This window comes from Chiroxiphia lanceolata, chromosome 5 (assembly GCF_009829145.1).
Source record: "Chiroxiphia lanceolata isolate bChiLan1 chromosome 5, bChiLan1.pri, whole genome shotgun sequence".
NCBI lineage: Eukaryota > Metazoa > Chordata > Aves > Passeriformes > Pipridae > Chiroxiphia > Chiroxiphia lanceolata.
The window spans coordinates 51916121-51942741 of record NC_045641.1 but is presented as its reverse complement, the minus strand read 5'-3'; the positions used below and the strand labels follow the sequence as shown (position 1 = coordinate 51942741).

Here is a 26621-nt window from a genome sequence, read left to right as displayed (position 1 = left end):
TGGTATACTGGGGAACTGAAAAGGGAACAGTGTAATTCAGGCAAGGTTTCTGCCCTGCAGAGCTGTTGCACAATGAATCTGTTCAGACACCACAGAGGAGGGGATGTGACATTTTCCAAGCATTCAGGTTGGGAGTCATATCAGTGTGTTGGCTGCCTGAGGGACCAGTCTCCACCCAGTCTCACTACTGAAGAGACAAACCATATGCACTGGCATACTTCCTACCTTGGGCATCAATTCTCTTGTCCACATACACCTTGTATGTGAAGGCATGGCGCAGGGCAATGGCTGCAAAGAACATCTCCACACAAATGATGAAGTCTTGATACCCAGCAGCTACTGTGCCTTCACCCACAGACACATTAGCAGAGTGGATTTTGGGGATGGCACCACACTTTTCCAAGATGGCCAACAGCATCCCTAAACAAAGCAACAAGCTCTTGTAAATGTACAGAAAACATGACTGCATGGTAACTGTCAAGAATAGCTGTTTGTGCTGTATGTCCTAGATGCAACCCCACAACACAGGAGCTACAAATAGAGCAGGCTACGTACACCCACCTAAAGCCACTTGTACAACAGAGAAAAGAGGAATAAAATGAGACAAATATGCTTAAGCAAAGCATGTTCAAACATTGACCCTCTTCTGTTCTCAACTGATGCATAAACTGTGAAACTAAGTGCTGCAGGACTTATTCAAGTCCAAAACAGTAAGAGCAGTCAGGTATTTCTGCAAGCACTCCTGTGATCTGTGTTGTCCTAAAATAGGTTCTTTCACATGGTGTGCAATCCACACACACAGTCGATGTATTTGATTTATTTACAGTTCTGTGCAGAAAGGGGTACTTGGTGGTAAAGCCACAAAGCCAGCACAACTACTACCAAAACTCACCGTTTATACATTTTAGCAAACAAAGCCATTAATGTTCCTTGGCTACAAGTTTCCTAGTTCTCTTATTGATTAGTATTTTATCTTCTATCGGTTATCAATTGTCTCACTTCTCATACCAATTAGTCTTCATGCTCAGTCTTTCTTTTCTTTCAAGTCAGTGGGTTTTTTGGGTCTGTGGTCATGATCTCCCCCTGTCAGAATTACCTTTTACCCAGTCAGAGCTGATTCAACACAGTTGCTGAATTGTCTTAGTTTCTTCCTTATCTTGGGGGTTCTGCCTAATGACCTGGGTGCCCGTTAATTCTACATTTTTTGTGTCCCCTGTCAGTGATACATCCTTCTTCCCAAGCTTTGTTAACCTCCCCCTAGGTCTGAGATCTGAAACACATTGAGCCTGAAACCTTAACAAAGTAATTCTATGGACAAGTAATCTGTCTTTCTAACACCTGGACATCAGTTAGAGCTTGTTAGCTGCTCTCTGTTTCACGGATTAAATCTCTTTTCTTTTTGATTAGACTTGAAAGTGCACAAAGATCAAACATCAAAGAACATCCCTAAGAAAATTTTTACATATTCCACATTATGCAACATCAGCACTTTGACTAGCTAGAGCAAAAATTCAAGTAACAGAATTTTTCATTTAAGCATATGGTATTTTTGACAAACCACTGCAAGAAAAAGGTTTTTCCCTGTACAAAACCATGGTGGCCAATGAATTCCAAAGAAGACAGAAAGTATGTGACCAAATGGCTCAAGATGATAAAACAGACGCTTATTAGTTTGCCCATAGACATGGAGGATGGGCCATACTCCAACAGCCTAAATTCCACCCAAGTTCCTACTCAATTAGTCTTTGAAGTGCAACTCAGTAAACCTAAGTAGGGCATTGAACAGGGAAATGCTTAGAGCCAATTAGTAAGAAGCACTAAGCTTAGGTGGAATTTCAACTTTCTGAATGTGCCTCTGCGTCATGTGCATGAATTCTGAATGTCTTGCTCAGCGGTGGGCCTGTGGCAGCACACACCGCATTCAGCCAGCTTGCTGCTTCACATAAATCACAGACATACCATTAAAATTTTATTTATAGAGCACTAAAAAAAGTACTAAAAATTTTTAGATGTGCCGCTTTAATCAATAAAATGGCAGCATGAGATAAAATGCTGGCAGATTGTGCTTTATGACTGTTCCAGGAATGCAAAGGACTCTTCACCCTATCAGCTGATTTTGCCAGGTAGATATGCATGTGCACACACACACACAGTGATAGTGAGGATTCAGGAGCACAGAAACAAAATGAAAATGAGCGAAACAGGTTTCCCAGAGAAAAGCAGTGAATGACTATAAAACAAATAGAATACAGAAATACATTCTGTCTATTCATCAACATCTGCTCTATTAACTCTAGTGTCTGAGGCCCTGCAGAGAGCTCTTTGTGCCCACCAAGGGAAGGGAAAAGCAGCTCACCTTGCCAGAAGGACAGGAAAATGACAGACTTCACCATGAAGAACTTGAGGACTGGGCTATAGGGACTGAGTAGCTCACGTGTGGCGAAGTAGAAAAGGAAGAGGGCATACAGTGCCAGGCTGACAGAGATGTTGTAGATGATCGTCACATAGAGGTAGCCACTGGTCACACTGAAAAGAGAAGATATATGAATGCCTGAAACTTCAGCATGATCTTTTCCCCCTGCCACTGTCACTGGGGAGTTCAAAGAGTCCATTTCCTTCCTGCCTCCCTGTCCCATTCCCTCCCCCAAAACTAGGTAGAAAAAACCTGAAACTAAGAGGGTTACCTCTGCCCTCTTTTCTCATGTGCATCAGCCCATGTTGTCCCATCTTTTCCCATGGCCCAGCACACACACGGACAATATGCAAAGCCAGGCAGAGAACGGGCAACCAAGTCTTGCATGCCAGACAAATAAACTTACTCAAAGTCACCATCCTGGTACTTGCCGAAGGCCTGAAGGATGACTGTGCTGATTGCCATGAGGGGCTTCACCACACAGAACTGCAGGGTAGCCTACAGGAATGAGAGAGGAAGAATGATAAGGCAGGAGGTGCAAGGGGCCAAGTCCCCAAACCAGCATCACAATGTAGTGTCCACTAGGACAACTCAGCAAGGCAACACAGTCCAGCCCCAACAAGGAGTCTGATCCTGCCACTTCCTAATCAACTGTGCTTGATGACTGCAACACCCAAAAGGAGATACAGGAGATTCAGAAGCAGTATGTGTGCTATCTACTTGTCCAGAATGGGGAAAAAAAAACAACTCTGTAGGGTTGCTTCTGGAAGCTGCTCAGGTCCTCTCTTCCAGAGCTGCTTTTCACAGGCTGTGCTGCAGCATGGTAACTGTATGAAAAACAAAAAATCCCACACTGTCCTATGGTATGGACACAGCAAGTTTAACAGAGGCATACTGGGGAAGGAAAGCAAACTCCAATACATAGTTGTCATAGGTAGGCAAGAAGGTCCCCTGGATCGGAGGGGAACTTAGTTCTCCGAGGAGGAACTTTTGACAGCTGCCACAATATTAAGGTGTTTTGTATACACAGAGATGTGTGTTGACAGACAGAAGTTAAGACCTGTTCTGCTGTCATCCATGTGACCTTTACTGAATCTCCCCAAAGATTCTGTGGCACTTGGGATCAACTCTATCCATTCTGCCAGTATAAACCACTGCTCCTATTGGAACAAATGTTCTCTCAAAGCCACCCCATTCTTCAACTTTCTGAAGATGCTGAACTTCGAAGTCCTCAGAGAGTGAAGGTTTCTGACCCTAAAAATGTTTCCCTGAAAAGACACGATCCCTGTCTCCCTGAAGGAGGCTGGAAGAGCCTTGGCAGGTGCTGACCTGTGCACATGTGGGGAGGGCTATGTAAAGAAAGAAGGCAAAACCAAACAGTAATAATTGCTTTGGATACGATGCAATTTGTTAGTGGTCATAAGACTTCAAGGAGATTAAAAACCCCAGCACATGCCAGTTAGTGAGTCACTGTAAATATGTGAACTGGAAAAGGTCAAGCTAATTGGTAAACAACTCCATCCTCTGAGCTTCCCCTTCTTCCGATCTGGGATGTTTTAACCATTTCCCTGCAATCCAAACCACCACATACTATTTTTAGTTGCTTCCCTAGAAGATGCTACAGCATATGGGAAGCACATGGATGGTGTGTGACCCATGTGTGAGGGTCATCAGACACAGGCCCAGTAAAGAATCTTAATTAAGACATCCTAAAGGAAACAAGCTGTTTGGATTTTACGCTGCAGCCACCACACTGCTGGAGGGCCACAGGCAACACAGGCAGACTCACTGACCCAAACCAGGCACCTGCTTGAGAAAAGCTTGTAGTGGGGGTGAAGATGGAAAGAAGGAATGGTTATAGTACAGATTCCTTCAGGATGAAAGGGGCTGGAAAGAGCAGAAAATGGGCAGGTGGGGTGGGAGGCAACAGAAGTGCTGGAGATGCTGAGAACAATGCTAAAAAGGACAAGGTGTTCCTTCCAGCACATTCCTCCCCCTGATCATCATGATGATGGATACTGCCTAGATCAGCACTGACATGTGCTCTGTTGCTCTTTTGCACCAGGCTTCCCATGAATTTGCCTTGAGGGGTCTTCCTTGGCAATCCTGGAAGTCTAGAAGTACCAGAAAGTGAGTCTTGGCATCAACAATTTCTCACCAAGCCAAAAAGGACAGAAGTATTTAAACATCCATTTGCAAGACATCTCCCTCACAGTCACCACAGCAGTCTTAGCAGTTAGCAAAGGGCAGGCCTGACTAGAAGAAATGCTGCTATATAGCAGCAAGGGAAAAGCAAATTATCCACCTTAGCTAGAGTTACCAAATGAGCTAGGATTTGTGGAGGCCAGCAGAAAAAACACACCTCCCCCTCCCCAAAGAACGCTTCTAGTCTTCATTGCGATGAACAAACTTTCCAAACACGACCATCGCCAAACCCATGTGGCGATAATTGCCAGAGGCTGTGGGACATGAGAAACAAGAGGACTAAGGGAAATTATTTCTCCAGCACTCATTCACCTTTCATGGGTGTTACATTTGCTTATGACATCTTTGAAAGGTAAAAGTTAACATTAGAAGCACAAAGAATAGGTAATGCAGTGAATCAACCATAGGGTGTCCAAATGAAACCCAAGAGAAACAGGTGAAGCAGCATAATGGGTGCAGAGTAGAAAATAAAGTATCAGGGGAAAAATCCAGGAAAGCTGTAAGGACAAAATATGGGGCAGGGACAAACAGAACAGATAAGCAAAAGATGTCATCCTTTGGAAATGGTCACTTGTGCTGCACTGGATATTACTGAGGCAGCATTTTACCTTTGATATTTCTGCACATTGCTAAAACACAGAAGACAGGTCATGATGTACAGGAAAAGCCAGGGCAAAGATCTAGACCCAGTGACTGGAATTACAATGACCTAAGCCTCTTCAAAGAACCAGACCCGCTTCACGCTGTCTCCAAAGAAACCTTGTGCGTTCATTTCAGCAAGTGAGCAAAGACTTGACATTCACCTGCTGTTTGGTGACAGCCAGAGGTGACTGACCTGGGATGAGCAGACAAGGGCTGTATCGAGGTTTAGATCTCCCTCGCTCCCGCCCTCCCACTCGACATACCCAGTTCAGCACAGACAGACACACATGATGAGCAATATTCAGTTCCTCCTACAAAGCAATGTGTCATGCTTAACCTCCACCTCCTCCTCAACTCCAAACCACAACAGCAGCTCTGGGAATTCAGGAGGCTGTTACACAACTGAGGTGTCTGCGACGCAACACAGACATCAGTTTTTTAAAGTTGGGATCTCTGCAATCCAGAAGGGGAAATGTTTCTTCTCAGGGTTAACATCAGTTCCAGGAGATAACGTGCATCTTTTGCTAAGGCCTTCCTGATGCAGGGTTGAGTAGAAAACATTAAAATCATTCAAAACAAAAAAGCCCTGAAACGCCTCCTCTTCTCAGCAGTCTGCAGGCCTCTCAAAATGCTATTATAATCCCCCTCAAAGGAGTGCTCATCTCAGAAGTTCAGCAGCAAAAGGCACCATTGCCACCCACACACACTGCATTCATTTCTGCAGGATGGCACAGTCCCTCCAGCCCATACCTGCTTGCAGAACCTCAGGAATCCAATCGAATAGGTCTTTCCCCACAGGCAGCAAGTTCCATACACACAGCTGGACCTGAAAGAGCCAACACAAGATGACAGGGTTCATAAGCAAGATCTGGGCTGGAGTGCAAGATTCCTACCCTCTTTATCTATCTCTCTGTAGCAAAGTTGCAGGACTGGTGCTTCCTCCAATCATAATTAAAGTTACAGCCATACTCTCTTTCAGAGAAATGTCTAAAACAACATCCTGACTATACACTCCAATTATATTTTTCCTTTAACCGAGTAGCATGGGGAGAGATCCTAAAGGAAGCACAAACAACTAAAGATAGAAAAGATTTAAAGGAGAAGGAAATAAGAAAATAAACAAATGAGTAGGTAGGTGTCCAGAAAAGCTGTGTATCGGTCCAGCTTGCTTAAGAGGATGTGATCACCCTGATCTGTCTCAGACCAGGGTATTGGTAAATCATCACCATCCACACTGCCCAGTCCCAGCAGACATTTGCCACATGACACAGTTTTTCAGGGCAGGTATAAGAGGAAAAGTGGATGGGCTCAGAAGGAGGATAGCGTCATGCTGTAAGCACAATAAATACTCACTCAATTGGTTTCCCTCTGATCTCAGACATGATGGAGCTCTCCCCTCCCAAGTACTCATAGCATAGGCTGAGAAAGTTGTATATTACAAAGGCTGCAAAGACATCAATCAGAGTAAAATGACAACCAACTTCAAAACAGGTGCAAGGACCAAGAGTACAGGCAACAGACCAAACATTAGCAGGGACTGCTTATGCAGCACCTTCCCCTTCAAAGCACTCCAGATTATTTTCACTGCATTTATCATTCTACCTCAGCACTCACAAGACTATCTGAACTGGAGCCTGGCCATGGTCCCACGCCAGTTCCATGACTCATGCCAAAAGGGTCACAGAACCATTTAAAACTGTGGTCAGTCTCTGTATTACTTGGCATCTGTAAGATGCCATTCTTTACAGGGTTCCTGTGCATTATTCTAGGACATTACGCTGGTACTAAATAATCTGGGAGAGATACGGTTAATGGATCAGATATATGTTATCTCCTGTATTTAACCTTCTAGCTGATGAACACAGTTTCTCTCTGCCAGGTAACCAGACTACAGACATAAAAGTTGGAGAAACAGAGGGGTTTTAGTGAAACACTGTTTTCACGTTTAGTGGAGATTTTTGAAAAACAGACTGTGCTTCATTTCCTCAGAATGATGAAATTTCTTGTCTACTGAATAAACTTCTCCTTGGCCCACTTTGCCTTCCCCAGCAACATGCCTTCTTGACAGCGAACAGCCTTCTTGAACTGACCATTAATAGTTTGTCCCATTTCAGTTCTCCACAACTACATATGTATTTCCTTTTCATGGAATCCAAACCCACTTTAATGCATGGAGTAAGCCTGCATGTGCCCTGTCTGATACTCTCTCGACTTGTTAAAATTGCTGTTGGACCCTCAAAGTTGTGAGATTTCTTAGGGCAAGGACTGTACTACTGAGTTTGTTACATACAGCCCTGGGGCAAAAGGACAGACCAGATGACCTTTCTTTCAACATTGTTTTCTACGGTCATCTGTACCCGGACATTCCCTGGAATGACAACACCCAAATCCTGCTTTTTGCCTCAAACAATATGGGATAGAAACAGAAGTCTTGAGGAACTCTGAAATAAGAACAGAAGCCTAATAACATACAGCACAGAGACGCTGATCTCCTCAAGCAGCCGGTTATTAGACCTGAGGTCAATTTTTCCACATAGATGAACTTCTGAAGTCAGACATCAACTCTAATTCCTCTACAAGCATCCAAACTATGCCCTGGCAAAGAGGTACTCAACACTTCCCAAAATTCTCATAGTCTCAAAACATTGTATTTATGGCTTGTAGATGTGTCTAGCTGGCAAGAATGCTATGGCACCTAAAAGCAAATGGTATACCTGCTTCTACGTATGTAATTGGTATACTGTTACTCCACCTGTAATCGTTATTATTGAACAAAGTTCACACAGTAACTACTTTACCAAAGCCTTAATTAGGAGACAAAACACCAACCACGGAAAACTCATTTAAATAACTGTGGTAACCCCTTTTGCCTTCAATTTTCCTGCAACTTAGCTGACAGCTCCCAGTACCCAGAGGAAGAAAAGCTGAGCTTTTCCTCCAGTGACCCCTGCCCTCTGATGTGGTCATTACAATACCAGGCCATTCCACAAGCACTAGGGAAGAGATGACATCAGAGGAAGAAGACAAAACAAAACAAAAGGAATAAAAGGGAGGGAGAAATATCTGCCTGTCCCTCTCCAAAAGAAGTAAGAGCTAGCGATCAAAACTCATCACATCAGCAAAAGAACACTTCTCCCATTCCTGATCCACAGTCATTAGATGATACTAATGATATCAACGTAATAGAAAAAAAAAATCTACTTGTGTCAGTGTTACTGACACTCAGGTTTGTATAGAAACAGAGTCACAGGAAAGAGCAACACCAAAACACTATGAAATGTAGTCTACATATGGCTCAAGACAGCTTTCAAAATTTATTAGTAGAGTCTTCTCCCCCCATTCCCTAATAGAGCTCCTTCCCACCTCACAACCTAAAACCTTCTCAGTAAAAGAAAGGATAAGGTGGATGTCAAGGGAGGGAACAGAACAAAAAGGCTGTTTTGAAGTGATTCCCAGAAAAAGTGAGGGACAGAACCTGCTTTCCAAAGGTGCTTTCACCTCCACCTGTAGTTTTCACACAGGCCAACGCGCCGAGGTGAACTCTGGCGCAAGGGTTGCCTCCTGAGCAGATGCTCAAATGTTTGCAAACTCCCTGAGCAAGCAAGGCAGAGGGACACTGGCTGTTGCTAGGAGAGGAGTTTCCCAGAGCAGCAGGCTTCCTGCTAGACCTACACACGCACAGGGCAGGGAAACTATAAAACCAGGCCCAAACAAAGATGCCTCCTGCATCACGTGTGCATGTTTGCCATCTGCTGCTGCATCTCAGAGCATTGTTGTGGATGTGAGGAGGGCCTGCTGGTCCCTTCAGCTGATTAACTTGATCACATGGCCAGGGGCACCTCTCTGCAATGCAGATCTCACCAAAATAACTGTACCAATGAGTTATGATTTAATGAGGGGATGGTGATAAATTGTCCTCAAAAATACACTGCTTGAGTGCAGTCTCTCCTGCCGGGTGGGTAGAGGCTTCTTTCAAGATAAGATCAGGAGGGAAGTTAAGGTAGCATTTACTGGAGAGTAACTGCTTCCCTCACATACAGCATTAGTGGTATTATGTTATCTGCAGCAGATAACCAAAACCAAGCCATTGGTAACTCATCCTGAACACGGCATCCTCTCTCCTGCAGGACCCCAAAGCACTACACCTGGCCAGCCTCAGCATGTGGTGGCTGTGCTACCCTGTGCAAGCACACAAGTGGCCACAGGATGGGACCAGAAGAATACATTGCTAACACACTGCACCAGCAAAACAGGACAAAGCAAGTGTTTGGCTGCTGAGTAGGTGCTGTCAGAAGAGCCAGGAGCTAAGCAACACCTCGCTTTCTAACACCCAGACACGATCAGACTCTTTGGCTTTAGACCTTCCTGAAACAAAGGACCCAAGAAAACCATAAACTTGGTCTTTACAGAACACTGTAAAGGGAAGGTTCAACACATCCTGTCCTGCTCAGAGGCCAATGAGGAAGAGGGTCAGGGTGGACGGGGCTTTGAGCAAAGCTGTCCCAGCCCATGGCAGGGGTGCTGCACTAGATTATCTTTACAGGTCCTTCCTGACCCAAACCATCCTTTGATTCTATGATTTTCAGTCACTAAGCAAGCCATGGTCATCCAGTTAGGCACACCACAAAACTTTGCTTCAGTAGGTGACAGTGATGCTTTCTCCATGTTCTCAACCAGAAACAAAGTTCTCTCAGGGCAGAGACTTCCCACCTCTGTCTGACCCCTCCTTACCTTCATAGCAGTCCCGCACTGTGCCAAAGTAAACATAGTACTGGTCATTGGTGAAGAACAGGAGACTGAGCCATGAGTCAAAGGCATAAATGGGCACAATGAAGAGGATCCGAACGATGTAGCGCTGTTCATTCGGGCAGCTATAGCAGCGAAGATGCATGTAGATCTGAGAGGATGGAGAGGGGAGACCAGGATCAGCGGAATATGGAGTAGAGAGGGAAAGTAGAACTGGAGAGTCAATTGGGCCAGGAAAAACAAACTCAGTAAATCACCTCTTGATTGCCTCCAGCAGCCTCAAGGTGATGAACGTAAAAGAAAAAATAAATCGCTGTTATCATATGACACCGATACAGCAACCCTTAGTTTGCAGAGAGGGGGAAGGAGAAGGAAAAGGAAATGGAGGCATTTCTAATCTAGTTTCTTATAGGGAATTAATCTACTGTTACATTACCTTGCCCACATTCTTTTGTTCACATCTTTTTTCCAGTTATCAGTCCTACCTTCCTGCTATCCTCTTTTAAGTACCTAAGATTCACACCACTTGCAGGCTGCTTTTCTCTGAAGAGGGAAGGTGCATGCGCTTAAGCATATGCTCTTTGTGAACACACTCACTCTCTTGGCAGTTTTGGATGCTTTCAAGACTTTCACCTGAAACAACCTAAGAGAGCCCTTCAGAGCACAGCCAAAAAGCTGATAAGCCACAGCCTATATGCTCAAAAAGTGTCATTCTGCACATTGGTGACAGCCCAGCTACAAACTGACAGCCATCAAAGGAGTGCTGAGGTCATGCAACGTGCTCAAAGGAACCACAGAGCCACAGCGTTTGTTTTGTCTGACTGTTTGCACACATGCCAATCCCCCTAAGTCACGGGCTGGGGGAGCACAGTGTCCCCACCTTACCTGCTCCCACCCCTCACAGTTTGTTAGCCGTCATTAAATCCCACACCTAAGATGCTTTTTCACAGAATACCCATCTCCTGAAAAAGGCATTGACCACAACCACACCCTGAAGATAAGTACAGCTCCTGCAATGGCCTAATAACACAGCCAGAGCTTCAGTGTAAGTTGTGGGTACGCTCTGTTGACCATGGAGTCAACAGAGGCAAAGCCTCTGAATGGCAATTCTCATCGAGCTGCTGCCCCAGCTGCTGGAATTAGTAACAGCTAGTTTATTACATACGTGCCTCATGACTGACTGATTCTGCTGCCTGAAGAGGCACAAGTGTTTGTTTGAAGCTTCACCCTGCATTTGGGGATGTTGTGAGGATTCTGCAGGATCTAACAAAACATACGCTGATGATCTCACCTTTCCCTCATAAGGGAGAGGGGCTTGTCTCTCTCTCCCCAGCAGTCTGTTGCTTATCCTTCCCTGCCTCTTGGTCAGATCTGGTCAAAATCGACTGAAGGGCTCAAAAATGCTTCCATTTCCTCTCCCTAACCCATGAGGAGCTCACAAAAACCTCATTTCCTGGGGAGAACAGGTTGAAAATAAACTAACAAACCTTAGGGATATTTTTGCCCTTTGACAATCCCAGTGACACATCTCACCCAGCACAGGGACAGCTGATACCGGAGTTCAGATGACTCTAAGCTTTGCCCTTGGGATGTCAAAAGAGCCCTGTGATCCATGCGCCTACGAGAGCACAGGAGCCGCTGCCGTGTGAGAGGACAACAGCACATTTCAATCAACAGTGTCTCTGTGGCACTGACCTCCATCAGTTTCTTTGGAGAAGGACATTAATGCCTAACTGTGTAATGCTATACTGCGGAGGAAAATTTCTTCCTACCTTCAGTAGGCAATCAATTTGACAGCAGGATCCACGGCACTTGCAATTGTTACCCAAGCTGGTGAAACTGCAGGTGTTACTCTTATTCATCTGTGACTAATCCATGTTTTAACTTCACTAGCCCCTGTACTCCATCAATAGGCTGTAGTTTTCTAGATTCCAGTCATCACTCTGGAATCTATGATCCAACAGGTACAAAACACAGGTTGATAAATAACAGGGCTCCTGTTTCCCTACTGTGTTTTTTAGTTCACATGACAACTGCATGAAAGGGAGGTACAGAACAGGATGCAGGGTTTGACTTGTTCTGGCTCCCAGGACAACTGGCCCAGAAAGCGGGGAGAAGAGGAAAAATTAAAATAAAACATTTCCTGCTACTCCTTTCCACAGTGGAGTTCAGCCTTTGGAATTCACTGGCACAGGAGATCAAAGGAAGAATGTCAAACAACAGGTGACTACAATCTTTTAGCCAACAGCTGACACAATAACAAAATGGCTGGATTCAGATACAAGACCTGTGAAAGGATGGCCTGAGATAACACACCTTACTGCAAACATTCAAGAGATGGTCAAATGTTTTACAGAGTGTGCTTCTTCTCCATTCATACTGTGGAAATGGTCTGTTCCTCCATGTGGGGAAAAGGAAAGGATGAGAAGTACGAGTGACGGGGTTTTACCTGATGGCAGGTGATGAGCAAAGCTGTCCATACAAAGAAACCTGAGATAGCCTGAGCAGCAGTGGTCATGAGGAATATTGGCTGCTCCACAGCCGTGGGGCTGCCATCCTCTGGCATCCAGGAGAAGTTAGGAGCCACAGCTGGAGTGGTGGCAGTTGACCCCAATCTGGGGGCTGCAGTGACATCAGTCATCATTATCATGGTGCCTTTTGGTGTGAGGTTCCAGATGGGATTGCTGAAGAGCTGCCCACGAGCCAAGACCTGCCAAGGAAGAGGACCAAAAAGCATTTGAACCCAGCTGAAAGGAGTCAGGAGCATAACAGTAACAGTGCTTTGCATCTCTCACATGCCTTTCACCAGGCTGCTCACATGTTATAGGAACAGGACCTAGATAAGTCTGCCAGTGCCACCCCTCGTGACACAACAAATCATGTGGTGTTCAGGAACCTTTCACATCCTCCCTGACATCCTGAAACGCTGCCACCGCTATTGTCACCTCCCTACTGCAATAATTTCAGCACAAGATGAATTTACCTGAGATCACAGAATCATAAAATGGTTTGGGTTGGAAGAGACCTTAAAGATCATCTCATTCCACCCCCCCTGCCATAGTCAGGGATACCTTCCACTCGACCAGGTTGCTCAGAGCCCCATCCAACCTGGCCTTGAACACTTCCAGGGATGGGGCATCCACAACTTCTCTGGGCAACCTGTTCCAGTGCCTCGCCACCCTCACAGTAAAGAATTTCTTCCTAACATCTAATTTAACCTACTCTCTTTTAGTTTAAAACCATTCCCCCTTGTCTTATCACTGCACGCCCTTGTAAAAAGATCAGAAGGAGGTATCTAAATCATCCATACTGGAAGATGACAGGCACAACTAAGTTAACAACTCTGCTTTCCATAAAAGTATGGGCTATTCTGCTGTGTCTTAGTGTTATGGTTAGCCTGCCAAGCAGCAACAGGCAACAACAACATGTGCCACAGTGTCACTATGCAGCAAAGGGGGCAAGGGGAAGAGTATCCTTATTCCTTCAGCAAGCAATCCCCCCCTCCTACTGCCATGTTGAAAAACACACTCAGTGCAAAGCACCCTCATTGGAAGGATATGTACTGAAAGCTTTCCTTGCTTTGAGAGCATGGAAGTCATGCTTCTACCAAACATTGTATGGCATGGTATAGTTAGTCAGCCTGTTAGTAATTCTACTAACTTAGCATTATTTTCTGCACAATGTGAATTTAACCTGATTGGCTTTTAAAAGCCAGTTGACCCATGAAAACACCCAGAACATGCAAGATCTCAAAGCAGCATGACCCTTGGCCATTTCCTGGATAAAAAGCTATCTTCTTTCAATGGAACAAATTCTTGAAGGTCTAAGATCTAAAGTAGCTATTATTTTCAATTTGGTTGTAAGCAGGCTCTAGTGTGACCTCTGGATTGCAGGACGATAATCCACTTAAACCAAGATCACAAGCAGGCAGCCATTGGTTCTACCCATTAGAAGAGCTGCTTCTGATGTGATTGCAGTAGAGGGGAACAGCATAATGTTGCCTCCTCCTGATAACCTCCTAATACTTTTTGGAATGCCCTTTCTGTAAAAGCACAAGACATAGCTCTTACACAGGCCTTTATGATCGGTAGATGGAAAGGGTTTTAGAAAGGCCAAGGATCCATCACCACAGTTTGCAGCTGCAGCAGGGAAGGACACATCTGTCATTTACTGACAGGTCATTACAGAACACAAACAAGAGCATACACTTGCAGATGAACTGCCCCAGCTCTGCTTCACCTGAAGCCACAGCACAAACTGGGGAACAGGTACCCAGTAAAAGCAGAGGGTCAGTAGCAAGTCCTTTCCACATGCACACTAAGGTGTGCAAATGGCCCCTCCAGCACAGGCTTTTACAAAACACACACTTGCATTAATGGTGTGCAGCACTCTGATATTACTTGTGCCACAGTCTACCTCGTTTCTGTTTTCTTCCACAGGGGAAAGAGAAAAATCCAGGGAAATACCCAGACTTTTTTAAGCAGATATTATCTTACTATACATGGACCTGCACAACTGCTGTAGTTTAATTTACAAACTAATTGTCAAACTTGGCTTTTCTTCGTTCTTTCCAGTTGTTGTTTTTCCAAAATAGCTCTGCTCTGAGTTACAACTTTCCATAACCACATGTACAGCAGGGTAATTCCTTTCCAGTCCTGATCAGTACAGGAAATACAACTGTTCAGTTTTGAGCTTCAAAACATACATACACACACACACACACACTTCATTACCTATACTATATCTAAAAATTTGGAGAGATGAAGGCCGGATGAGGATGTCACAAGGTAGCAACTGAACACTCACAGTGCTGAGAGAGTGCTTCCACTAAGCTCATAAGGGGCACATCTAGAATGAAATCAGAGTAGATGCATCTGAGGTTAACCTAGGTCTAAATAAAGTCCAGCCAGCTGCAACTTTGCACATCCTAGTGCACTTTGGGAGATATGCAAGAGGGGAAGCTGCTAAGCCCTTCCTAAAGTTCATGGGGGAGAGGATCTGTACATCAGACCACAAGTGGCAGGAGGAACAGGACCTGGACATCCACACTCCAGCTAATCAAACCACATCAATAGCATAGAGCCAAATGCAGCATCAGTAAGATCAGCAGAAGTGAAGATCTGAAAGGGAATTCTTTTGCGTCTCTGCACTCATTTTAAAAGAAGTGGAAATAGCAAAAAGTGATCAACAAGCATTTTGACATGACAAGGGTTATGTATTCAGAAGCAGGGTCACTTACAAGTTCAAGTTGTGTATGTAACATTAACACTGCCCCCTTGTGATTATACATCAACCACCATTAATTACATGATCGTCTATCATTCTTAATCTAACCGCTTTAACTGACAGAGTCGTTGAAATTAATAACTCTTTCCAGCACTGTGTTCTGAAAGAAAACATACAAACTTTCTTACAAACTAGGGTTACACTCCTCCTACGTCAAAACCCAATTCACCTCACCCCCCCTGCCCCTCAGGGTTGCCCCTGAGGACAGCTTTTTATTCACTTGATACTTTTTATTGGTTCTGTGCATCAGTTGGCAGTTCATTCTCCTTGCTAGTGAAATATGATGGAATGCTGTACTCCCAAATCTGCAAAATTAACATACACCTTCCAAATTATCCCTTCTAATCTTCTCAAGTCCCACACATCATAGCTACAGTGACAGGTATAAGCAGTGCACAAAGCTGTTACAAAAGACTACCGTACGCAAGAAGCTGAAGCTGTGAGAGTAAATCTGGTCTATACTTAAGAAAAACAGCTAATAGCACAGACGATTAGAGCCTTAACCAGGTGAGTGGATTTCAGCTCATTCACTACCACCAGTTCAGCCTTGGAGCTCCTCTTTTGCTTTGTTAAAAAGAACATCACGAGGGTGGGCTGTTAACTCACTTAACAGGCTTTTCTTCTGAGAGGCCTCTTCCCCTGTGCAAGAGGACACAAGTCTAGCAAACCATTAGAACAGGTTTCCAATAGAGGTGGTGCCTGCGAGCACATCACAGCAAACATGCTGTCTTGACAAGCACCTTGGCATAAACAGCTTCCCTCTTACCCGACACTGTGAACGTGTTTTGGCACTTGTTTCTTGGACACCTACCTCCATCACAGCCCAAATCAGTGCCACAATATACCTTCCTGCTTCCTCTCACACCTGGGTAAAAAGACACTTCCCAACAGCCACAAAGCTATTCCCTATTCACCTCCATCTTCTCCACTCTTCCACTTTGCTACTCCAGTTGTGCAATGACCTGACATCAGTCAGGCTCCTGGCTGTGATCTCTTTCCAGTGCTTCTCCCAGCTGGCTGTATCCCTCTGTTGTTTCTTGCGCATTTTAAGCTCCCTGGGACAACTGCCTTTTTGTTCTCTGCCCCATACAGTTCCCAGCACTGCAAGGTACTAAATCATGAGGAAGGCGCTTGACATTACCATATGTCAAATCAGGGGCATTTAGAAACATGAATTACCAATGCAATACAAACCAATCTAATGCATAATAGATTTTGGAGAGTTCCTTACTCTTCTGCCATATCCTGTCTTCTCTGCCCACTCTTTCATCTCTACCTCATTGCTTCCAGTTCAAGGGAGAATAAAGTTACTTGCACACTTATTCTCCCTCTCTGGAGAACGCTCCTAAATATATCAAAGGAAAATATTTCAACACTTCTAAATTTCACTCTTGGAGCTTTCCCCATCTCCAACTGACTACCTTGCTCCCCCCGGAGGTAACCTGAAATATAACAGGACCAGGAGAACAGAGAGCCAGGAAAAGTGACAAACTTCTGGAAACTGGAAACATGCACACGTAAAAGTACATCTAGGCACTCCCAGGGCTTTCAGACGCAGGCTTAGGTGTATTTCAGGATGGCCACAGGAAACTTGGATCAGAGCTGTACGATTCTTCTACGTGGGTTACATGAGCTTCAGGCAGTGCCTAGGTCTGTGTGAGGTCTATACCCAAAAACCTCGAACGTGGAAGGCAGAGATCACACTCCCATCCCCTACAAGCTGTTACCTGTTCCTGCCCAGGAGTCATTACAAGTTATGCACATTAGAGCAAGATAGGACCTTGTACTGCCAGGGTATTAGCTTAAACATCAACCTTAGTACCAGCTTAAACTTATCTAACAGCACTGAAAGCACTTTAGGAGTATTAGGGGCTGCTCTCAATGCAAAAAGGGGAAAAGAAAACAAAACAAAGCATGTGCTATTTCTATCAAGATAACTATCCTGATAAAAACCTAGAGATGAAAAACACTGTTATTAGGATTCTTGATAGAGAAGAGGCTCTAAACTGCATGGGGACCGATTCTGTTAGAGAATAGCAAACCGACATAAAGCCAGCAGGGATGTGTCCACATGGCCTGCATCCACAGGAGAACAACAGCGCACTAATTCTCCACCAGGAGCAGATTGCCAGTCCTGTATCTTTCAGAAATAGAGACCTTCTGTCTTCAACATTAACATGGCAGCTTCTTCCACTGAAAATAAACTCAGAACAGTAAACAGACAGGATGTGGCACAAGTGAAAACAAAAAACTTCATTTCTGGCTTGCATAAAGGCATGGAAAATGTTACCACTGAGGAGGAGCTATTTCTACATAAACAAACATAAATACGGAAACCTCATTTCTGACGCAACAAAAGTGGTGTAAGAGGAGGGAAGAAAGATTCCAGCTTGGTCCTTCAGTTCCGTGGAGTATTTCTGAACACATATTCAACCACAGTCTAGTAAAGCAGGAGGTGGCTGGCTGCTCTGAGCAAGACCTACTGTGGTGCAGGTAGCAAAAGAACCCCAAACAACATGACTCTGAAGCCGTTCTGTCCCATCTGCAAACACAATCTGCGCTTTTAAAATAGATCATCTCATCCAAGGCTGAAAGTATTTAATTTCTAAACTGCTGAGAGAGCAAAGAATGATACACAAAGCTATCCCACGAAAGAGTCTTAACAGCTAAGCCTCCTTCTGCTGTACAATACACTAAAACACACAGCCTGGCTGCAAGGTTCTCCTGAAGAGCTATGAGATAAGAAAATGTTCCTCCTTAAAACCTACTCCACACTTACCCTAGCTTTAAATATCCACCATGATGACCTTTGTTTCTGTTAAGATACCACAAAACCATTTTCCACTCCCCTCTTAAGTTCTTAGTCCTCCAAGAGTTTCTCCATTAAACTATCCTTATTCCTGCAAGAGTTTCTCCACTAAATTATCCTTATTCTGGATCCAAAAAGACCAATACAGAAGTTCCATGCAGTAGCTTAATCAGTGTCCAAACTTTCTGCATCTATTAGGATACAAGCAAGAGCTTTATATTAGTGAAAGCAGGAGCTTAATGTTTTTTCAGAATGTGCCCTAGACTCACAAGGAATAAAAAAACACAGGATAAAATGGTTCAAGGTTTATTTTAGACTATTTTAATTATAAAAATGCCTAGAATTGCCAACTGGGATCAACTCTTTCCATTGTGCTAGGCATACATGATAAATTCTGTAATTGATAGATAACTGATTTATGGTCTTTTCAACACCCAAAGGTATGGCATCACCAGCTGATATGGCAAAAGGTAGAAAAGGAGAAGAGGACAAAATAACTCTATACAGTAAGAGAATCACTGGCACAGCTCAAGTCAGTGATAGCAATCCAAGAAAAATCAAATGCTTCTACATTTATTACTTCTTAAATTGCTTTTGCTCTCTGGGGTGGCATCTAGTTTACTTAGCTATGAGACATGAAAAGGTCCCAACAGTGCATTTTTAAGCTCTCCAGTAGCACTCCCCAAACAATCTGAGTTAAGTATGTGACCTGGTATGCAATTTTAACTAGTACAACTCATTTACATTTTACTACTCACGCTGGGCAAAGCTTCCTTAACGCCAAGGCAGTGAAAGTCACCCCACAACACACACTTCATACAAAGGCACACGTAGGTAACTCCGAACGCATGTGAGCTGTGCTGCGCTCGGCCAGAAGACAGGCAAGACTTACAAACATACGAAGTGATTGAATCTACTGCACTTCATGGCGTGCTCTGTCTGCACAGCAAATTCTGATCCAAATGCAGTTCTTGTCAATGTTATTTCTATAGAGGAGTGAGCAGTCTGAACGCTGAAGAGATGTCCCAGTCACAATTTTCACAGCTGTTGGTACAGTCAGTGAAACAAGAGAAAAGAGTCACTGGGACATAAAACCAGTAGCATCACCACGTGCAGAAACATTAGCCTCAGAAGCAGAAGGTAGAGGAGTCAGTCCACTAGGGAGACCAAACTCCAGGGCAAGGTACACACCCACTAAGCCATACTCAAGAGATGATCCAGTGCACATAAAAGCACATCCCACACATAAACAATCTAACCTTCAGCAAGGTCATACCACTTCTTTTCTCATTTTGAGGAAATAAATATCTGAGAATACCACAAAAATCTTCTCCACTTGCAGCTCACACAGCCCCCACCCATTTTGCTAAGCTGTAGTCATCCGAAGAGAGAGCAGCTTCCCCTCCCCATGTGCCCATTTAAAAACCCAGAATCAACAATAAAACCTTTTACCCTGAGCCATGCACTCTTCTTTCCAGAGTTTTTTTCTGCTCTATTAATTTCTGTTGTCTCACTGTATTAGCACAGCCCTCCTCTCCCCATCCTCCTCCTCCTCTTTTTTTTTTTTTTTTTTGTGGACTGACCAACATTGTGATGGGTCAACATCCAACATCCAATCCCTTTTTTGGAAGGGGACAGGAAAAAGAGAGAAAGGGGGAGGGAGATGAGGAGAAGGCATGTTCCCCGACCTTCCAATCGCTCCTTTGAGAACAGGAGCAAACACACCTAGGTAGTGCACTGCATCCCTTTCCCATACTCCCAGCAGCCTCGCTCCACACAAACTAGTCAAGCCCCCTGTTCCCAGGGGAGAAACACAGTAAGCCTACAAAGATATTCTGCAACTGGCAGAGGGGAAAGAGAAAACGAGGAAAAGGATGTGTTGTAAACAGTTGTGTCCAGCATGACAGAGGAAGTTGTTTTTTCATTTTCCAAGAACATTCTCAAGAACAAAGTCAAATCAGAACTTATTCCACCACCAGTTGCATTCATTGTTCTCCACCTCTGCATGCCAAGACAGAGGAGGGAACAGTTTTGAATTTGCCACAGGGTATACAGTTACTCTAAGAAGAATCAGAAGTCAAACTCTACAGCAGCATGGAAAGGTATTAAACATGTGAAAGTTACATGCAAAGGGAGTTTTTTTAATATACTGGAGTATACTTTTCCACACAGAATATAACATATTCTTTCAGATTAGATCAATACTTCAATGTACCAAGTAAATGTGCTGGAAGAACCCAGACATCACAGGCCCAGGCAACTGTGCAGCAGTGCACTGAGGGCAGAGGCACATCTGACTTCCCTAACAATCATTCTCTGACGCAGACATGGAGCAGTGTTGTAAAAACAGTGATTCTCAACAAAGCATCCAAGGCGGCTCACTAGGAAGCCATTCTGTTATTGCTAAAATAACAACTGGTTGGCTTATTTTTGTTTATGGGTTGTTGCTTTTCTTTTTTTTTTAACTCTGACCATTTGGCACATATATCCTTCTTAATTCCCAAAAATCACGGACTCATAATCTCATGGTTCCTGTCTGACATTACCCCCTCCATTCTCTCCTGTCCTACTACTCCCTCGAGAAAAATAAAAATCCTACAGAGGCAAACTTCTGAAAGCAGGATTGGAACTTTGTATTCCTGGATTCATGGGAGAGTTCCTCCCCACACAAAAATGCCAAGTCCTAGATATATCAGCATTACAGCTTTGCTAGTAGAAGAATAAGCCCAGATACAGCATTTCTCTTACAGAAAGATTACCTCTGGAAGTTCACAGGCAATGCCTGGAGGAAGAAACCATTCTCACCCTTGATGCCTAAAGCACAGGAAGAAGAGGCAGCATCAGAGGGGGAAACCTTGCCCAGCATTGTCTTCCAAAGGCTACTTACAGCACAGGAGTAGCTAGGAGCTGCTCCCCCTTTCCTGACTCAGCACCAAAGCTGACCACAGAGCTTTGCAGAGAAGTCACCGGTACTGTTAGAAGCTGACAGATGCCAACAGCTACTAAAACACAGTTTGAGGTGATTCCAACATCTGCCCTCTCTATCCCAAAAGCCAACAGCAAGGCATTTTCTCTATACAGAAATACTCCACACATCTGAGAGGGTGCGCTTATAAAAAAATGAAACTTCAACCCAATGTTTCCAGACACTGAAATATTAAATTACCCAATTGCAGGAAGTTGCCTAAATGGGAATTTATATAAATAATTTCTATCTTAAGACTCTTGTAAAATCAGCACCATCACAAAGTCATTGGGAGGGGGGAAGGAAGTCGTAAGGAGAGTCTGGAGAAGGAGTGAGGTCACTCCCAGCTCCCATGGGACAATTAGCTGCAAATAGCTTCACCCACCACTAACCAGCCCTTCCTAGCAAAACTGGCAAGGAGACAAGGTGTGGTGAGCCATGAAGAGAAATTCACTCTTCCAATCTGCCTCTTCAGGTGATTGACTTGTCCAGGTTCATTTTAAGCAACTTGGACAGAGGCACAGCTATGCTCAGTACTGCTGCCTAGGCTGTATCCGTGCTGGAGATGACCAGGCAGCTGCAGGCTCCCAGCAATCAGCTCAGCAGCCTCCAATCGCATCCATGACATGTTCTGCAGCCTGGGGAGGGAACACTGGCTTGGCAAGGTCAGCTTTTAAGGTATTATTTCATCTCATCTTCTTGAAGCCTCATGCTGCACTACATAACACGTTGCAGTAATTTTCTTTGCTGAATCAGGACCTTTTTTTACTTTTTTGCCACAGAGTTGATCAGGGGCCACATGTACATCATACCTGGGCACAGAGGAACACTTTCCAGTTAGACACAAAAAATTTGAGGCCATGACACCATCTCTCTATGCTCTTGGTCACCCTCCATTATACAACATCCTCAAATGGCTGATCCTTTCAGCATCATCATACTCCCAGGCACTGTGACTATAAGATAATAATAGCAATATTCCCATCCTTTCAATGCAGAGACACACGTGATAGTGGTGAGACAAATATCCAGGTACTCTGTGGGTTAATGCTGCAAGGAGAGCATGTCAGTTACTTCCCTTTTCAAGTTTCCTGTCAATTATGCCCCTCAGAGGCCATAAAGACCTGGTCAAACACAGATACAGCACAGTTCCTGAACAGCTTGCCTACTCACTGCACTTTCCCTGGAGACAGCTTGCTCTGTTGCTTTTCAAGACATGTTACTTACACAATCACAAAAACCCGATGGAAGTTGAGCTGACTTTTAGAGTAGACAGAACCTGGCTATGAGCAAGTACTCCAGTGCCCTGTCTCTCCCTAGAGGAGGGAGACTCTGAGGTGAGATTCCTTGAGGGTGGCTGCAACTCACTGCTTTAGCTGGCAGAATTTCCCTTCCAAAACCATCCTGGGGAATTGCTGCTCTGAGAGCATGTCCAGCTGCTCTCTGCAAAAGTAGTCCATAAAAAAACCCCCACCATCAAAACCCTTTCCATAAGGGTGTTTTCAGTCCATTCACAACAATATTTTACAGTTATTTTAGCTAAGTGTTTTAATCCATTTTATCAGTGTCAAACTGCTTTCAGAGTCTCAGGTGTTCTGGTAGGGTGTAATGTCTCGGCAGGAAACCGCTCTTCCACCACAAGAAAGCAAACCCCAAAGAGTTTGGGAAGAAGAGTTTGAGAACAGCACACAACACACACACTGCTCCAAGCAAACAGCTGGGCAAGTCAGCGCTCAAAACTCAAACACAATGCTGCTCTCTACAGCACCTTAAATTTCCAGGGCCTCGGCGAGCACAATCAATCACAACCACTAAAACAGCAAAAAGCTTCTGCCCCCAGCCCTGGCCGTTCAATAATACACAGCTGCTTTGTTACACAGAGAGCCAGCAGCAGTCCTGGACTAGAAAAGCTCGACTGTACAAAGGATAAGCGCAATTTCTCTCTGAGGCTGCACTATCCTCATCATTTTGTAGAAAAGCCACCCTGTACATTCACTGCTGCTTTCCTTGGTTTCCTTGATTTTAGGCTGAAAACACCGAGAAAACTAGTCATAGAAGTGGCTCTTCAGAATCAACAAGTCTGATTTGAAACTTCGTATTTCACCTCAACCTTCAGTACCCTGAACAATACAATACCGGGCTCTTGAAGCGGCTAGGACCAAACAATAAACATCGCCTGAGGAATTCACTGCACCCACCACCCACTGCTGCAAGAGCTCAAAGAATATCCTTTGAGCTGCTGGAAAATGAAATAGGCACTTCTGCTAGAAGGAGCAGGTAAGAGTTTATCTCCATCACGGCAAACATAAGCCAATTAAACGTGAACTAAAAACAGGAGGGGAGAGGGAGTGAAGGGTCACATGGAAATGAAAGGTTTGTCATCTACATCAAAATATGATTATTAGATGTTTTAGTTTTAGGGACTACCTTTTTATTTTTTTGGGAGAGGGATAGTGTTTAAAAGTTAATTTGAACTGGAAAAGAAACCACCACACCCTTCCTTTATCCATGAGAAGAACCCTAATCCCACAACTGTAAACCGCAAAAGCTCACCTCCCAGCCTGCTACCAGCAAACAGGCAAACAAGCTGACAGAGAATAAGGCATATTTCTAGTTGGATTCTGTCAAATAGTTAGAGACTAGGCAGCTCAGAATGCTTTCGTTTTGCCAAACCAGCCAGTCACACTGAACTTCATATTCTGACCGGCTTGTGCATATCTAAGAACTTTCCTCTTTTAACTGCCACGCGTCCCAAGGAGACAGACAAGCAAAAGTACAAAAGCTGTCTGAGCGGCTGGAAGGTGCTCTTCCCCTTGCCCCACACTTCCAAAACACCACCTGTCCAACGCTCTGAATTGATTGTAGAAACCTGCACAGAATACAAAGGAAAACATCTGCCCACACCCCCGAGCTGGTTAGAAGCACTGACTTCAGTAGTAAAGCTTTCCCGATCATTTTACAGCAAGACCACATCACTCCTGCTCCAGATGCAGAGGTACCCACCTGCCGCATACATACCACTTAGGGTTTACAGCACAACCATAACAATGATGGTATCAAGGACCTAAAAACGTGCTCCACTAGACCAGAGCAGATTTGAAGCCCATTTTCTTGGGGGCTAAGGTGCAAAAAAGCCTGAAGTAGGCCTTTGGAGAATACCCGCACCCACCATAAGAAAAGCTCTCCCTAAAGCCCTATTGTTTAGCACTTAGCCAACATCCTAAAAGCATGAGAGTTTACTTTTTTCAACAGTACCACACAAATACAAACCTTTAGCACTAGAAACCTGAATGACATGAACATTTCTAGAGAAATCTGTGTTCCCCTTTAAAGGAGGCTGCTAAGCTCTTAGACTCAAGGGTAACATCCAGCAACACAAGTTCAAAGGTACAGTTAACTGCTGTGTTAAAAGAGGCGAGTCTTTGTTAGTGGGATGTATACTTTATTACGTTTTCATCGATTGTTTTCTTTTTCTTGCAGGATAAGAAAGACATTTCTATTCATCCTATTAGCCTTCGCTCCATTATTGATCAATACTTTCTATTTTTATCTTTGACAGAGGTAAACAGTCTTCTCTCTGGGGAAACCTGTCTTTATGTCTTCAATAATTATTCCTGTTCAAGCTCCCTACATGGCAAGAACAGTTTCAAACTTTCTGTAAGCAGGAACCATCTTCAGTATTTCCTCTAGATTTCCCACTCCTCCTGTCCTCCCACTTTTGACAGCTTCACAGTGCTCCACGCAGCTTTCATAAAGCTGTGCCTGAAACCACTCTAGTCCCTTTCCACAATTCATCAGAACCCAGTCACGCACACATTCCTCCAAAGCCCTCCTTCCACTACACACCGCAGCTGTCAAGGCTGAGTTAGGTCTCATGGAGCAACTGAAATTTCAAAACACCACGAGCATCCAAACAAGACCCACTGTAACTCACCTGAGACGCAAGAGAACGCAGGCACAGCAACAGTCTGCTCACACACACCTACCACACCAGCACACGCATACGGTGTCTGTCAGTCGGTTCAGCCTGAACCACAGGAGGCACAGCAAACACAAACCTGTTGCCCACAACCCTGCTGTGGGCTACTGTGCTCCCAGCCCACCCAGCGCCAGGACAGTGACATCGTCCCAATGCCACCCAGGATCGCGGCAGCACCGGGGACCGCGGGAGCTGTGGCAGTACGTGTGTGTGCAGGGGGAGTGGGCGGGTGGGCTGAAGCAAGGACATGTGGCGGGCGGGGGAAGGAACTGAGTGGGCTGCACCGGGGGAGGCGGACTATCCCCTCAGGGGTGTACTACCCGGAGAAGGCTGTGCGGGCTGCACTGGGAGCTTGTGGGGAGACGCGCGTGTCTGTCGGCACGGAGACCGTGCGGGAGGAATGTGCGCGGAGGGGGAACGGCGGGGGCGACCCTGGGACGAAGGGGGGGGCACGCCGGGGGGAACCGGGCAGAGGGCTGGAGGGAGCGCACGGCGGGGATCGCGGGGGCGACGCCGGGGAGCGAGACGAGAGATCGGGGCGGGAGTGAGATCGCGTCCACACCGGGACGATGCGAGCGAGTTCGTGGGGGCCGCACCGAGCCACCTCCCCACCAGCGCGGCTCCTCCTGCCCGCCCGCAGCCGCCCCCGCGCCCCGGCTCGGCGGCCACCCTGCCCCCGCCACGTCTTACCCTGCAGCGGGCGGGCGGGCGCGGCCCAGCCCGGTGGGGCGAGGAGGGGTCGGGTCGAGCCCTGCCCCGCTGCCCCGCGGGCGGCGCCGGCACCGGCGCGGGGGCGCGGAGGCCTCAGGAGCCCATGGCGACGCCGGGCCCGGCCCGGCCCTGCCCTCCCTCCGCGCCTGCGCACGGCCCCGCGCGCCCCGCCCACCGCTCGCGCTCAGGGGGGGCAGGGTGACGTCACCGCCCCGCTCTTAAAGGGGCGGGGGCCGCCCGGGAGGGTGACTCGGGGTTTGCCGCAGCGCCGGGAGGAGGGATGAGCTTCCCGGAGATGGGCGCTCCGGCAGCGCTCTCCCCCCACCAGGCCGGCTAAGGACAGCACTGCCCTGAGAAAGATTCCCCCCCGAGGAATATTTCCACCTCTATCTCAGCGCTGTTTTCGCCCACACTCCGAGGGAAAAAAAAAAAAAATCAAACATAGAGCTGTTGGGAACGTCCCCCAAACTCCCCAAGGAAAAAAACATGCATATAGGTATGGGGGTTGGAAACCAAAGTGGTGCCTCTATTCGAGCCAAAACAAGGCATTTTCAATCTAAAAAAATAAAAAAATTAAAAATTAAAAACCCCGAACCAAGCCCTAAAACCTTTAATAAGCCCACAAAGTGCCTGCACAGAGGGCTGCATGAGCAAGAGGAGGTGACATCCTGCCTGAGATATGCCTGATGACTTTCTCCTTTTCTCCTACTGCTTTAGGACACTTGTCCTCTCAAAACACAGGTGTACCCGTGGAGCTGCTACCTCACACCTCCTAAAATGGCAGCATGTTTCCCCTCTGTCACAGGACAGTACTCCTACCCGGAACCCAGCAATCACTCCTGAATCCAGCCAGATCATGGCTCTG

The 26621-nt window shown here is 45.5% G+C and overlaps 1 protein-coding gene across 2 annotated transcripts in view; it reads right to left on the bottom strand.

Moving 5' to 3' along the window:
• TMEM184B (transmembrane protein 184B) overlaps positions 1 to 25845 on the bottom strand; it is a 30875-nt gene extending 5030 nt beyond the window's left edge. For both annotated transcript variants that reach the window (XM_032687913.1, XM_032687914.1), the window contains exons 1-8: positions 25736 to 25845; positions 12456 to 12716; positions 9992 to 10157; positions 6614 to 6704; positions 6011 to 6086; positions 2820 to 2911; positions 2357 to 2526; positions 226 to 420 (exon numbers count right to left, since the gene is read on the bottom strand). In XM_032687913.1, the coding sequence (XP_032543804.1) occupies positions 226 to 420; positions 2357 to 2526; positions 2820 to 2911; positions 6011 to 6086; positions 6614 to 6704; positions 9992 to 10157; positions 12456 to 12656 (991 nt within the window). In that variant the 5' untranslated portion in view covers positions 12657 to 12716; positions 25736 to 25845. The remainder of the gene's footprint in view (positions 1 to 225; positions 421 to 2356; positions 2527 to 2819; positions 2912 to 6010; positions 6087 to 6613; positions 6705 to 9991; positions 10158 to 12455; positions 12717 to 25735) is intronic.
• Positions 25846 to 26621: the final 776 nt, after the last annotated feature.